Raw genomic sequence first — 14128 nt, 5'->3', positions numbered from 1 at the left:
TAAAACATCCAGAACCAGATCAGCTGACAGCATCATCTGTATTTTACAAATGACAAATGTTAAACCTTCAGGTATTTACTTTCCAGCTTTGGACATATTTAAAGGCCAGTACAGCTGCAATGATCAGTCGTTTCATCGCAACAAAAGTGCCAAAGATTTGATGGTCTCAGCTTCTCAGATGGGATTATTTGCTGCTTTTTCTTGTTTACACACCATAGTTAATTAAACATCTCTGGGTTTTGACAAAACGAGACATTTGAAGACGTCAGCTTGGGCTGTAGGAAGTTGTGGCGGGATTAATTGATGGGGAGAATAATCAGTAGTTGCAGCCCTAAAAGGCCAAAGTGCACAAATGACTTGTGCAAGCAGCCAAATTTGTGTCAAACGTTGTTGATGTTCTCACTGTGATACAGATGCATCAGTACATGTCAGTACAGAGGTCAAAGATTGTACTTTGAAGGATCCTTACCAAAAATGTTTGTTCTGAAATTATGTGAAAAAATGAATTTTTGGGTGACTTTCATTTTTAAAATCTCAAATATGTGAATGGAGTTTGGTTGAAGACTCTGTGGGCACATGAATACTGATGGTTCCCTACATCTTCTGTTCATGTAAGAAGATTAAAATATTTTGGGAGAATTTAAGGCAGCGGGGAAAGAAATGTAAACCCCACCCGCCCCCACCCAGAGTTTAGTTGTTGTTTCAGTAAAACCCGTTTCTGTTTTAAGACTCAACGTCAAGTGTTTCACTTGGAATTGAACCACTAACCTTGACAGTGTTGGTGCCTTGCTCAAACTACTCGCTACACAAGACTCTGTACATATTTTTGTATATATTATACGTGCTGCAAAAAATATTCATATGTAGCCTGGTGTTCTGTTTTAAAGCATGTTACTATGGAAGCCCATTTCCACCCGTCAAGTCAAATTTAATTATATTAGCGCTGCAGCAGGTAGTTGATTAATCTATTGACAGAAAATTAATCAGGAATTATTTTTGCTAAATTGCTAATAATGTAATAGTTATAGGATCTCAAATGTGAGAATTTGTTTTCTAGGTCTTATATTATAGTAAATTGAATATTATATTAAAAGGAAATTTGATTAAGTCCCTTTCGCCTCAGTGACATTGTGATGGGCATTTTTTGACTATTTTCTAATGTTTTACAGACCAAATGATTAATCGATTAATCAACAGAATAATTGAACCAAAATAGTCTTTAGTTGCAGCCCTAATTTATATAACTGGAATCACAGATTTGCCTTAAATGGCTTTAAAACATACAACACCCTCTTACATACGTAGTCAGAAGTTTTACTTTAAGTCAAAATAAGAGATACTCCGTTAGGATTTCTGTTGTTTTTAACATTTCATGTTTTTTCTTCTTGGCAGATTTGGGCTTCCATATCTATCAAATTATTTGTATCATAAATTTTCATTTGTAGAAAATATAGACGTGTAGTTGATCTGTTGCTTTCAGACTTGTGATTTTTTTTTTTTTTATACCATGTTGGCATAAAAACCAATGTCTAATGTTAAAATCCCACACAGGGGCTTTAAACCAAACTTCAGTCAAAAAACAGAGGCATTTACAGCTGTTTGCATTGTTTCAAATCAACTTGTGTCAATGGGAGAATGAGTAAAGCTGTTTGTTACCAGAGTTTAGTTTTCATTAAGTGTCAAATTTTTGTGCTCAAGTATTGTGTTTTATTTTATTCATTGGAAGCCTGTTAACATCTTTGTTTTAAATGACTGTCAGACCTCAGTGTGCCATCTCTTCCTCTGTAATATTCAAATGCACTAGTCAGTATTTTTAACATTGTGTACGAAAGATATGTGTTGAGTCCTGTACACTGATATTTCTGTTTATTTAGAGTCTGTGTCGTCATTTGCTGACGATCATTTGTACTGATCCATTTAAAAGGTCTGAGTATAATGTGGGTTTACCCGTCAGACAAAAATAAAACGTTTTACTGTCGGATTTCATGTCAGCAAACTCTGTTTTTCAACGGTGATTAGAAGTAAACTTATCAATCTCCCGAGAGATGTTTTATCAGTGCGGAATTGAAGCGAGTCGACGGATGTCAATGTCAGCCCACCACTTTGTTTACTGCTGATTAGCAGACTCCTGCCAGTTGGACAAAACGATCCCGACTCAAGTTCCGCTTACTAGCTTTTTCCAGGGCTTTCAACCATATACCATGGCTCTCACCAGTGGACAGTTTGTTCAGCTGTCATGGACGTGCCGGCTCAGTAGCTGTTAGGATTTCAGAGTCAGTGACAGTGTCGTGTCCTTTTTTTTCTCCACTATGTTTTTGTTTCGTAGACTAAACGATTAAGTGAAAACAAGATGAATTGATAAAAGATAATCATTAGTTGCAGCCTCACTTAGTAACGTCAGTATTATTTTCTTCTGCCTTTGTCTAAAATCAGAGTCAGTTTTCAGACATAAACGTCTAAACACATTAAAGCTTTTTGTTTCCAGAATAATTCACGTTGAACTCCTTTAAAACCTCAGTTAAAACAAAAAAAAAGTCAAACCACATCCACTACAACTCGCACTGGACAAATGTTTATTTTCCTCGTACAGAAATCTAATGTTGAAACGACATTTGTTTTACAGATAAATCAAGTACAAAAAACAGTCAACGTTGGTGCTGGTGGTTCATCTCCTGAAGCTGATTCCTTTGGAATCATGTTTCCAACAAAGAGCTCGTCTTTGTTCAAGAAGGCGGCGACAGTTTACTCCAAATCCCGTATTTAGACTTTATCATCAGTGTATAAATACATAAACTAATAACTGGTTTGTAACAAACGACGATGCAGCTGTAAGAAGATATAAAAACACATTTAAGTGTTTATTCGTCTATTCGTGTTTGTTCCATCCTGTGATTCGCTGCGTTGTGGTTCATCGCCTGTTCGTCCAGCAGCCTCTGCTGATGGAGGAGTTGGAGCCGGATGAAGACTTTAACAAAACACTGGGATCTGGTCACAGCAGCATCAGAGTCCGTTAGAAACCAGTTAGTACGTCTTTACATACTGGTCGTACAGGACAAACGGGGGGACTTGAAGTGAAGTGTTACCGAGAAGGCAAACATCAGTTCGTCGTCATCACCTCCCCGTGGTCAGATCCGCGTCGGCGTCACTGACGACAGGTGTTACTGGTGGTGACGTCACAGAGTGGGCTCGGTCAGAAGGTGGGGCTGAGAGCGTCGTAGAGCCGATGGGCGGCGACCTCCACCATCTCCCTCAGAGACTCGTCCTCTGTGCAGACCACAGACTGCAGATCGGGACACACGGGGGTCGGAGGTCAGAGGTCAGAGGTCAGAACACAGGTAAAGGGCTGAAACGCCAGCGGTTAAGATGAGGCCCGGACGCGATCGACACCACGCCGGTTGAATCGTTACGATTCTGACTGACGGTGGATGGTTCCTGCGTTTGAATGTGCTGGATTCATTTTATGTGACTGAAAAACAACGGTCCAGATGTTCAGGTGTTGTACTCACCCTGGTCTCTGGGTCGATGAACGCAGTGACTCCGTCCACCGTCACGCTCAGGCCTTTACCGTCCTTCGCATTCACACAGTCGTCCCCGAACATGTCGCTGCAACACACGCGACGGACAACATTACCGACAATGTTACCCTGCTGTCTGCTGGTTCCTTTGAACTCTAACACCACGGGCCACTTTTATACGCTCTTATCTTGAAAATCACAGCCTCACTTCTCGGAAAAACAAAACAAAAAACACGTGGTAAGTAACTTTTTTGGAACTGAACCACATATAAAGATTTTTGAAAAATTTTGAGAATATTTTAAAATAATAAAAAAAAAAAAAATATATATATATAAAATCAGTAAAAGTTAAAGTTGTCTCTGAAAAGACCTTAAACATTTTGACCATCTGCAGCTTTGTCAGATATTTTCATTTAAAAAAAACAAAACATTTTCCTCCTGTTTTAAATCACGCTTACAAAAGGTGCGTTTGTTTTACAACATGGCGACTACCAGGTGGGTGGGGCTTCGGAGAGCATCAGGTAACAGCTTTAAAGAGACGGACCAAACCGACTTGACCTCAGCTGAAAACTCTCTGCCAGCTGTCGTGGTGTCGACTCCACCTGACTGGCAGTCCGGACGGCGTAAAACAAACACCCCCCGGGTGTCTTGGGCAGGTCACTGTGTTCAGTACTCACTGCAGCATGAGCTCCAGTCTCTCTACGAACACGTCCATGTCGAAGGTTTCCTTCCTGCCTTCAGGGACTGAAACAAACAAACGTGAATCATTAAAACTCGTTTCTGTTCGTCGGTGTAATAAAACAAACAAAAAACCAACGTGGCCCAGCAGGTCGTCGTGTTTACTGACATTTCTGGGCGGTGGGGTTGGACTGGACCTCCAGGACCACCGTAGTGACGGCGTCGGCGTACATGTCGTTGAGCGGGTTGGCGATCCACTGGGACGAGAACACAGAGTCAGTCGCGCGTTCGCTCCTTTCATGGACGACACTGATGTTCTGCTATAAACCTGCACCGGTCTTTCTGAGCCGCTCTTAACCTCTTTGTTTTTCCTCATTTCTCTTCAATCCTCCATTTTAATTTTTGTCTCTTTGACTATGACCATGGTAACACTTCACTTCAAGTCCCCCGTTTGTCCTGTATAATCGTTACATAAAGACGTGATAACTGGTTTCTGACAGACTCTGATGATGCTGTGACCAGATCTCGTTGTTCATCAGCGTCTCTGTCACCGGCTCCAACTCCTCCGTCAGCGGAGGCTGCTGGACGAACAGACGATGAACCACAACGCAGTGAAACAGCAGGAATAATAGAAAAAGCACTGAACTGTAATAAACTAAAAATATGCATGTATCAGACTTTAACTATGCTAAACCGTTTTAAATGCTAACAGGGGACTTGAGGTGGATCCTGACATGGCAGCAGCGGTCGAGTGTTTAGAGTTTATGAAGTTTTTACCAACTTCACAGCGACCGGATCAGGGTGCTTTCTCCCTTTAAAACCTCTACAAACTGACGGACTGCCCTCGGAAACTTGTTCCAGCCCCGTGGCGGATGAGTTTGTGTGCCTGACCTCCAGCAGCACCATGCCGGCCTCGTGAACCAGGGTGATGCTCTTGAAGATCCTGACGGTGATTTTGTCCGCTCCCTCCACCTGCTCCACGTCTCCTAAAAAACACAAAGGCGGCGGGGAGTCAGGTTTAAAACTCTGGTTTCGTGGCTCTGGCGCTGAGGTGAGCGGTGGGAGGTGCCGACCCACCTGCGAGGCTTCGTAGCTGGCTGACCAGCAGGGAGATGGGTCCGGTGTATGGGATGGCCTGAGTCTGCGTCACCGTGCCCATACACAGATCTGTGTAGTCTGAACAAGGAAACGCCATCATCACTTAAATCAGTCGTTTGGTCTGGAAGGCGACGGCTTCAATTCTCAACCAGTCAAAGTTTGATATTTTGTCTCGTTGATGATCAGAATTGTTGCTGATTCATTTGTTCCAACTCGGGTCAACGATTAAATTCGGAACATTTGTTTGGATAAATGTCTGATAAGCAGAGAGAAGAGTAAACACACACACACACACACACACACACACAGGTCTCTATAAGCCTGTGAGGACACTCATTAATATAACGGATTCCCTGGGCCCTAATCCTGACCTAAACCTGGTTCTGACCTGAACCCTAAAACCAGGTCTGAACCCTCAAACAGCCCTTTGAAGGTGTGAGGTCTGGACAAAATGTCCTCAACACGATGGTTTCACATTACAACATTTGTCCACACAACCTCAGAGACATGCACACACACACACACACACACACACACACACACACACACACACACACACACACACACACACACAGAGTTACTGACTGGAGAGGTCGGAGGGTGTCAGGATGTGATAGTTGAAGTTTCTTTTGACGAGGATCCCAGAGATCCTCTGACCCTGAGCACACTTTTTATCGGCCAGAGAGCCCATCACCTGCAGCAGAGCATGCTGGGAGTTAACAACACGCTCGTGGAATCGGCAGAAAAATAAAACCGATCTGATGCCTGCGGATTCAGACCGACCTTCGCCAGTTTCTCTCCCCTGAAGTTCAGCGTGACGGCCTCGGTGTTTCGTGGGTTGTGGACTTCGATGTGAACCTCGTCGTTGTCTTCGTACTCGCGGATCAGAGCCGCCTTCAGACGGGCCATCTCGTTCTGCTCGCCGTGGACCAGAATCTGGAGACAGAAAGACCGAGAGCTCGGTGCCGATGTTTACTCGACGTATTCACACGTCAACAGGTCACCTGGTTGCCGTGCCAACACTTTACCGTGGTGAATTTATTCAGCGGCCGCGTCTCGCTCAGCGAGCTCCAACGGAAACATGCAAACATTTGAAAAAAATCAGTCTTCTTCTCAGAACTTCTCAGGTCTCAATAACAGAGCGTAACCAAGCAACAGCTGCATCATTGAGTGTGTTTCCGTGGACCCGAGAATCCCGGTTATGATCCAGGTTTTGATCATACCGGGGACCTGATGCTGGGCAGCGCAGAGGAGTCTGGTTCTGCACATCCCCCTGCACGTGATAAACACTAGCGTTTAAATGTTCGACCTCCCTCTAACTGTTGCTTTCATTTGACTGAGGCCCTTTTCTCTCGTAGCGGCTTTAACACTGTACGTAGTTCGGTGATTCCGTGGACGTGCGCTCAGGTTTCTGGGGAATTCAAGTGACTTGTGTTTGGAAACCTGTGACCGGTCTACAGCCTGAGAGCAGCTCGACATTTCCCCGCTTCGTCACCCAAAGACTAAACTCTGTTTCCTCGACCGGGAGACGCCTACTCTGCCGCCGCCGCCGCAGCTCGTGCTTCCGTTACACGTCGGCAGCGTTCGGAAACCCGGAGAAGATGTACACGTGCCGGTCCTGGCTCCTTTCACGGGACTCCAGGTGTCTGAAACTGGGATTTGATGTTCACGTGTGCAAACGCTAGGGCTGCTCCTAACAACCAATTTCCTCAGAAACAGGATACTTCAGAAACCCAGTAACAACTGCTGATTTGTGAAGCAGCTCTGTGTCAACTTCTGCATTAGAGGAGGCTCAAACAACAGAAAGTGTCAAGCGTTTCTCGCTGTTCAAACTCCACCTCTCTGATTCCAACGTCACCGATGGGGACAAAGCCTATCAAAACTTTATCTGATGGGTTTCTCCTATTGTTTCGAGACGGACCGCCGGGGCGAGCGCTTACCACGTGAGGAGGTTTGAGCGCTCTGATGAACTCGCTGGTCTGCTGGTAGTCGGTGTGAGCGGAAAAGGAGATGTAGTCCACCGACATCTTGAGAGGAAGCTTCTGACCCGACATGGTGGTTATCTCATCGGGCTCCGTCATGATGTGCTGAAACACACACGTACACACACACACACGTTGTCAGAGGTGTGACAGCAGCCGGTGGTCTGAGACTATTGAGGCTGATAAATGTTGATATTAGACAACAAGGAAAAATCTTACAGGTTCCACAAACTGTGAAACCAGAGGAACTAATGTCAGGAAAAGCTGAAATTGATTTTCCACCACATCAGAAGAGCTGGGAATGTTAAACCACGGCTGATTTCAAACTCAGCACCAGAAAAGATCAGCACAGTCAGTAGGTTGCTGTTTTCATTCATATGATATTTGATGAAACGACCGAATGAAGAAAGGCCTGCGGAGGAGGAAAAGGAGACACTTCTCTCCACAGTAGACCACTTGCTGAGTGTCTCATGGGTATTTTACTTTGCTGTGAAACTATCGGGGCTGCAAACTCCACCCTGACAGTTCCTGAACCTTTGGAAAGTACCACCCCCCCGGCACCTAGAACAATCCTACAGGAACTCGAAACGCAGATGTATTTCCTGAGGTGCTCAACGGGGTTCTTGGTTCCCTGTTCCTGCAGTGGAAAAACCCGAGCTGCGTTTCACCCCTCTGGTCCACAGGCACCAGCACCAGCGGCGCTCCGGGTGACTGACAGCTTCTGTCGTCCACTGCAGCCTCTGATTGGAGGAGCGCCGCCTGAGAGCACAAACCCAGCGAAACGCTGTTCGCTGCGTTTGCTTTTATCCAAATCACCGGGCTGCTACAGAATAACCTCATATGAAACTACACACATCGGACCGGTCCGTTGTGACTCCGTAGCACCAGACCCTCTGATCTACATTCAGCTTCGCTCAGCTCTTTTTCCCACTTTGCCGCACCTACGTGAACCAAAACGGCAGGCGGAGACGCCGCTTTACGCTGGCTGGGCCCCTCCTCTCTCGGAGCCGGACTCACCTTGGCGAGCGTTCCCTCCACACAGTACCCAGCGATGATGACTCCGTTCCTCTTGTCGGTGCACCAGCTCTCGAACAGCTCTCTGGACAAACCGCTCTGCATCATACCGGGAGACGCCATCACCACGCTGGGGCCGATGTCGTCGAAGTGATCCATGCTCTGGAACGCAGACGCATTCAGGGACGTGAAAGGAGGCCGACTGCCGCGGGAGGAAAAACAACATACCGTGGCTGTCCAGTGGCGGGACGGCCCACGGAGCTCGCCGTCTCACCTTGAGGTTGCTGATGTGTTTAAAGACGAAGGGGTTGTTGATGTTGATGGCCTTGCGGATCTTGTCGTTCATGGCGTTGATGTAGGTCTGGTACACGGCCATGCACTTCCTGGCCAGAGAGGAGGCGTAGTAGATAGGGATGTCGTGGAGCTCCGGGTGGTTCTGCCAGTACTCGTCTGGTTCAACCACACACACACAGAATACGAGGTCAAAGATCTGAAGAACCGGCTCTTCTTATTTCAAAATCTTCAAACACAAATCTCAAGTCAAGTTCAGAGCCAGAACACAGAAAACCGGGTCCAGAGTTTCCACCGCTGCGGTTTCACCACATCGGCTTCAGAAAAGTTCATTGATAAAATCCGGCTATGAAATCTAACAGCTGCAGTGATTAATATTTTCACAATGGTGTAAACGGACGGTGTCACTAGTACTGACGGACTCGATGAGAACTGTCACCGACGCCGCAGCTCAAAGAGCTTTTCAGCTTCTTGTAGCTCTGAGTTCTGGTTTTGTGGCACATTTCCCGTCGGGTAAATCAGCTCACAGTCGTTCAAAGCGCAGCGCGAGTTCCCCCATCACACCAAGTCTCCTCATGCTACGACTGGACGATATATTCATTTAATTCCATTAATGTGAATTTTTGTTTCCGCGCGATGTGTAAAATGTGTTTCACACCGTGCGACGTGTTCTTTCCGTCAAAAAGCAACGATTGCTGCTACAGTATCTGTCCTCAGTCACGGTCCTGTAATGTGTGACGTGATTAACTGCACTGCTGCAAACACCTGCTGCAGTGTGTTATGGTGAGTAAAACTGAATGTAAACTCCACAGGCTCCTTTTAATTTGAATGTCATTGGTCATAAGCGGTTTAGGACTGAATCCTACATAAATTACAAGGGTTGGTTAATGCTTCTAAACAATCAATTATATTTTATCGATAACTTGATTCTCTCAGTGTAAAGCCGCTCGGGCAGCGCCGGTTTTGAAAAATGTTTCCGTCCTGGGAGTTTATTCCCAGAGTCGACCACTTTCATCAGCTTTCGAACCCTCGTTTTTCCACAGTTCTAACTGGCAACACGTCTTTCGCCATAAAATATGAAACTGCACTGGCTGCGTCCCAGAGCTCTTATCGTACAGGGTGACGACTGAAAAGGCAGACAGGAGCGACTGCCGCCGAGGTTTGAACTCAGCGTTACCACACGAGGCTTATTGTTTGTGGGTCTGGCCGCTAATGCTGCAGTTCGGGAGGCCAGACCGTCTTTCTGTTTACTGGGTGCGACGGTAACATTACATTTTCAAACGGCGGAAAAGGTTCGTATCGTTTCCCGTCTTCGTCCACACAGGTCGCCGCATATTTTACAACAGATATCTCTGCTGTTTATCCAGCTGTAGAAATCCAAACCTCTTCTGAAACACAGCTGATGCGTCACCTCTCGTCTTTTGGGGACTTTTGAATCTGCTCGCGGTCGCTCAGTTTTACCTTTCCAACAATGTTTTCAGTGATGTCATCTGACACCAGACACTTCAAATGATGTGTGTCGTCGTCTCACCCAGGATGAGCAGCAGCTCCTGGGCCCGTCCCAGAGCGAAGACGGGGATCAGACATCGACCCTCCCTGTTCACGATGTCGTGGACGGTGTTACAGAAACGAGCCTCTCTCTCCTCTCGCTTCTCATGGATGTGAGTCCCATAGGTCGACTCCTGACACGCAACACACACAGAGACGCGTGGAATTTAAAATTCAGATGCTCAGGTCACTTTTCCGCCTGCTCCAAATTCTGCTCAGTGTTTAAATAAAGTTTCAGTTTAAATCTCAGCAGCCACACTCACAGTGATGAGGATGTCTGGTTTGACACTGGGGATCTCTGCTGCCATCAGATGTCTGTCTTCCTGACGGGAGAAATCTCCTGTGTACAACAACTACACACACACACACACACACACACACACACACACACACCTAAAAGTATAAATCATACTGGAATTGTCCTTTTTTGGGTCTGGATTTTAGACTAACGTACGACGATATCTCCGACAGCACCAGACAGAACCAAATCCTAAAGCAGCCCATCACGTTCCACCAATAAAAACCCACTCTACACTAACAAATTCAACTCCAGGGCTGCAAACTGACAGTTAGTCATCATTGTTCTATCTGTTAATTAATCAACAAATTGTTAGTCAATAAAAGCATGAAGGCCCGTCCCCGAGCCCAAGGTGACGTCTGCGAATGTCCTGTTTGGTTCAACCAACAGGCCAAAACTCAAGAGATATTCAAATTACAGTGAAAGAAAACAGAAGAGCTGAAAGTCCTCACATCTGAGAAGCTGGAACTAGAGAATGATTAGTGGATGTGCTTGAAAAGTGATTGAAACCCATGATCAATGATCAAAATAGCTACCAATTAATTTTCTGTCTATCGATTAATTGATTGTCAGAAAAATACAACACTATAACACCTGTTCTCCATCAGAGCAGAGTGTAAATCGGACGCTGGGATTCATATTTGATCATTAATGTGTATTTTACAGGTCAGAGGATACTGTCTATTCCGGGATGTAACCTGCTCTAACAGATATTGTAAAATGGCCAACTTGTTTTCTGTCAGAGTAGTTGGATATTTTAGTATTTTTATGAAATCTCTTATCAGCATTTGCTTTCATTTAGGTGGCAGGACAATAAAATGCTGCATAACATTATTTACTTTTTTTTTTTTTAAAGAATTATAATTCCCTGCTTTTATTCTGAAGGGCAGAGGCATAACCTGGAAGCCTTACTTCAAAAGTCCCCTGAACCAGAGCCCTCACGTTATCCATCTCATCACATGGTGCATCAATCCATTTCTTTGGTTTATATACATTTTCATATTTTTATATATTTATATATATTGAATTGATTTTTTTTTTTCTACCACATGATCCTCTGGGGGCTCGGTGAACATGAGACCGGAAACTCTCAAAGAACTTAGATCAGATCCTGAACAGGCTGCAGACACTCGGTGTCAGCAGGCAGTGACGTAACTAGACCGGGATGAATCTGGACTTGCCGGTTGAGTTCCGTGGCCGACCGAACTTCACGTGGCCAGTGTGCGTTACCTTGACGCCGGCGATCTCGATCATGAACATGGCGGCGCCGAGGACGTGTCCGGCGTGGTAGCACCAGAACTTGATGCCGGCCACTTCCTTCACCTCGTGGAAGTTGATGGTCTCGATCTTCTCCATGCTCTCCTCCAGGTCTGTCTCCGTGTACAGCATGTCGTCTGCCGAGATGTTACTGCAACAAACACCACAGACCAGCATCAATACACAACACACGCACACTACAATCTTACGTATCAAGTCCTGCCCGACTCGGACGCAGTCCTACCTGACTTTGACGTAGTCGGACAGCAGCCAGCGGTAGATGGCCTTGGTGGCGTGAGTCATGAAGGTTCGTCCTTTGAAGCTGGTCTTCTGCAGGAACCAGGGCAGAGCTCCACAGTGGTCCAGGTGGAAGCTGAGGGGGTGCGGAGGAGGGGGCCACAGGCCGGTTACTGAGGAGCCTCCAGTTCTACGTCCACCCTGACTCTTATGTTACCTCAGGTGCGGTGGGCTTTCACTCCTGAACTTTCACTGTCATGACCAGCTTCTGCACCACATTGTCTTTGTTCTCTGGCTCTTTATTACCGTGGGATCATTTTCATCAACCACAGAAATTGTTGCACAAAATGTCCTGCTCACTACAAATCGTGGTCCCTGTTCTTTAAGAACCAAACATCATCCAGTTTATCATTATGAGACTCTCTTAAACTCTGAAATGTCAGTATCAGCCTCAAAAAACAGACTCCTCTGTTAAAACGGTAGGAGAAATTATAGGAGGAAAAACCTGAGCTCAGTGGTTGGAGGAGAAGCCTGACGTCGGTGTGTAACTGTGTGTGTCTGTGTGTGTGTGTGTGTTCTCTGGTTGTTGTGGTGATGAATGAGATTTTCTGAACTCACTGGCTGATGAGCAGCAGGTCGATCTCAGCCGGATCGATCAGGTCGATGTACGGCAGAGCGTCCATTCCCTCCAGACCAGGATGAATCCCACAGTCCAGCTAGCCCACAATACACACACACACACACACACACACACACACACACACACACACACACACACACACAGATATTTTAACGCACTGAGGTGACTCTGCACACCGACTTTAAAGTTTTCAGATGATGTGACAAACAAAGCAAAGGTGGTGTTACCATGATCTTTCTTCCTTTGAACTCCAGGATGATGCAGGATCTTCCAACCTCCTGTCCTGCTCCTCTGGACACACACACACACACACACACACACACACACACACACACACACACACACACACACACACAATGAAATCATCACTTTTATGTCCAACTAACATCCAGATTTTTGTGATTTTAGTCTTAAAGATAATTAAAGTAACATTACCTAATCAAAGTCAACAGTCCCCTCATCAGAACAAGTAATATTTGCGGGACTTGCTGCCAAGATTCATTTAGCTAAGTTAAACGTACCTGCCAGCCCAGATACACGTTCACCCCAGAAGATGGAACAACAAAGATCACACAATTTTTAAAAAGTGTGTGAGCAAATGCAAAAACAAGCCATTTATATAAAATTTCACTGACCAATTACATTAGTAATTTTGAATTTATAGACTCCACTGAGAGTAACATGATTTCAATCCCTCATCAAACGTTTGTTGATGGAAGATACTTGCTCTAAGTTATACAAGTTGAAAAAATTCTGAAATAAGTGTTGTACCAAAACATTTGGTCTATGCCGAAATGAAGAGTTGCCTCTCAGGGGTCATTAAAAGTCCTAAATGATCAAGCTTAACAATGTGTTTGCCTTTGTTGACAGGAAAGACCTTCTAAATGAGGCAGTTTCTGAGTGGAGTTTGGTGCTACAGCAGCAGACACGGACGCTGGCCGGTACAAAGGAGAGAAAAGTTGTATTTAAACTCACAGCGGTCGGATGAGCAGTTGGTCACTTTCCTCCGCAGGAACAATTATGTCAGGTTTACGTTTCGCTGCCATGTTTTCTTTGCTAAACCCGACAAATACTGAACAAAAACTAATTAAATCATCACTGCTTCAGCTGCTACGCGCCCGTCCACAAGTTTTCTGCTCCTGCGTCGTTTCCGGTCCGACAGGCAAATCCCTCCGTGTACTACACCGCTCTTCTCTGACGTGACATGAAATTAGTTCCACCTCCCAGGAAAATACGGTTAATTTTAATTAACGTAATAATTACTAAAAATGTAAAAATTTTTATGATATTTATTTTATTATAAATTATCGACTTCAAAAGTAAAAACCATGATAGTGCCATAATTTCCCTTTGGTAAATCACAATGATTAGACACTGGGTCATTAATTTAGTTGAAGAGAAATTTACTCACCATTCATAATTCTTCATATTAAAAAAAGTAGTCGCGGAGAATTTCATAGCATCAGTAAAATATATATATAATTTCATATGTTTGTCTATCTGTGTCTTTTTATGTGTATTTCTATTTTTTTGTAAAGCACAGTGTATTATATTGTTTTGTGTAAACTAA

At 44.9% G+C, this 14128-nt stretch overlaps 1 protein-coding gene across 2 annotated transcripts; it reads right to left on the bottom strand.

Annotated features, from left to right (window-relative positions):
* Positions 1 to 2550: 2550 nt before the first annotated feature.
* cpsf3 (cleavage and polyadenylation specific factor 3) lies at positions 2551 to 13756 on the bottom strand. Of its 2 annotated transcripts, none has more exons than XM_040125780.1 (18): positions 13534 to 13604; positions 12786 to 12849; positions 12537 to 12634; positions 11926 to 12054; positions 11655 to 11832; positions 10390 to 10479; positions 10110 to 10260; positions 8562 to 8737; positions 8291 to 8449; positions 7232 to 7378; positions 6075 to 6227; positions 5877 to 5985; positions 5271 to 5369; positions 5085 to 5179; positions 4363 to 4450; positions 4193 to 4259; positions 3507 to 3603; positions 2551 to 3280 (listed from the first exon to the last, which is right to left on the bottom strand). In XM_040125780.1, exons 1-18 carry the CDS (start codon positions 13602 to 13604, stop codon positions 3191 to 3193), a joined length of 2061 nt encoding a protein of 686 aa, XP_039981714.1. In that variant the 3' UTR covers positions 2551 to 3190. The 2 variants fall into 2 exon arrangements, with proteins under 2 accessions (XP_039981714.1, XP_039981713.1); XM_040125779.1 differs by lacking the exon at positions 2551 to 3280 and adding an exon at positions 3311 to 3432 and having other exon boundaries at positions 13534 to 13756.
* Positions 13757 to 14128: the final 372 nt, after the last annotated feature.

The sequence above is a fragment of the Xiphias gladius genome, chromosome 4 (assembly GCF_016859285.1).
Source record: "Xiphias gladius isolate SHS-SW01 ecotype Sanya breed wild chromosome 4, ASM1685928v1, whole genome shotgun sequence".
Taxonomy (NCBI): domain Eukaryota; kingdom Metazoa; phylum Chordata; class Actinopteri; order Istiophoriformes; family Xiphiidae; genus Xiphias; species Xiphias gladius.
The sequence above is the reverse complement of the archived record's forward strand: the minus strand, read 5'-3'. Positions and strand labels throughout refer to the sequence as shown.

What these genes read in the sequence shown, in the direction of transcription:
- cpsf3 (XM_040125779.1), bottom strand. Translation starts at nt 13,604, where the DNA reads ATGGCAGCGAAACGTAAACCTGACATAATTGTTCCTGCGGAGGAAAGT. An exon ending in TCGAGATCGCCGGCGTCAAG is followed by an intron (nt 10,480 to 11,654) that starts GTAACGCACACT and finishes GTGTGTGTGTAG; the next exon opens with TTGTTGTACACAGGAGATTT. An exon ending in CGCTCAAACCTCCTCACGTG is followed by an intron (nt 6,228 to 7,231) that starts GTAAGCGCTCGC and finishes TTCTGTCTCCAG; the next exon opens with ATTCTGGTCCACGGCGAGCA.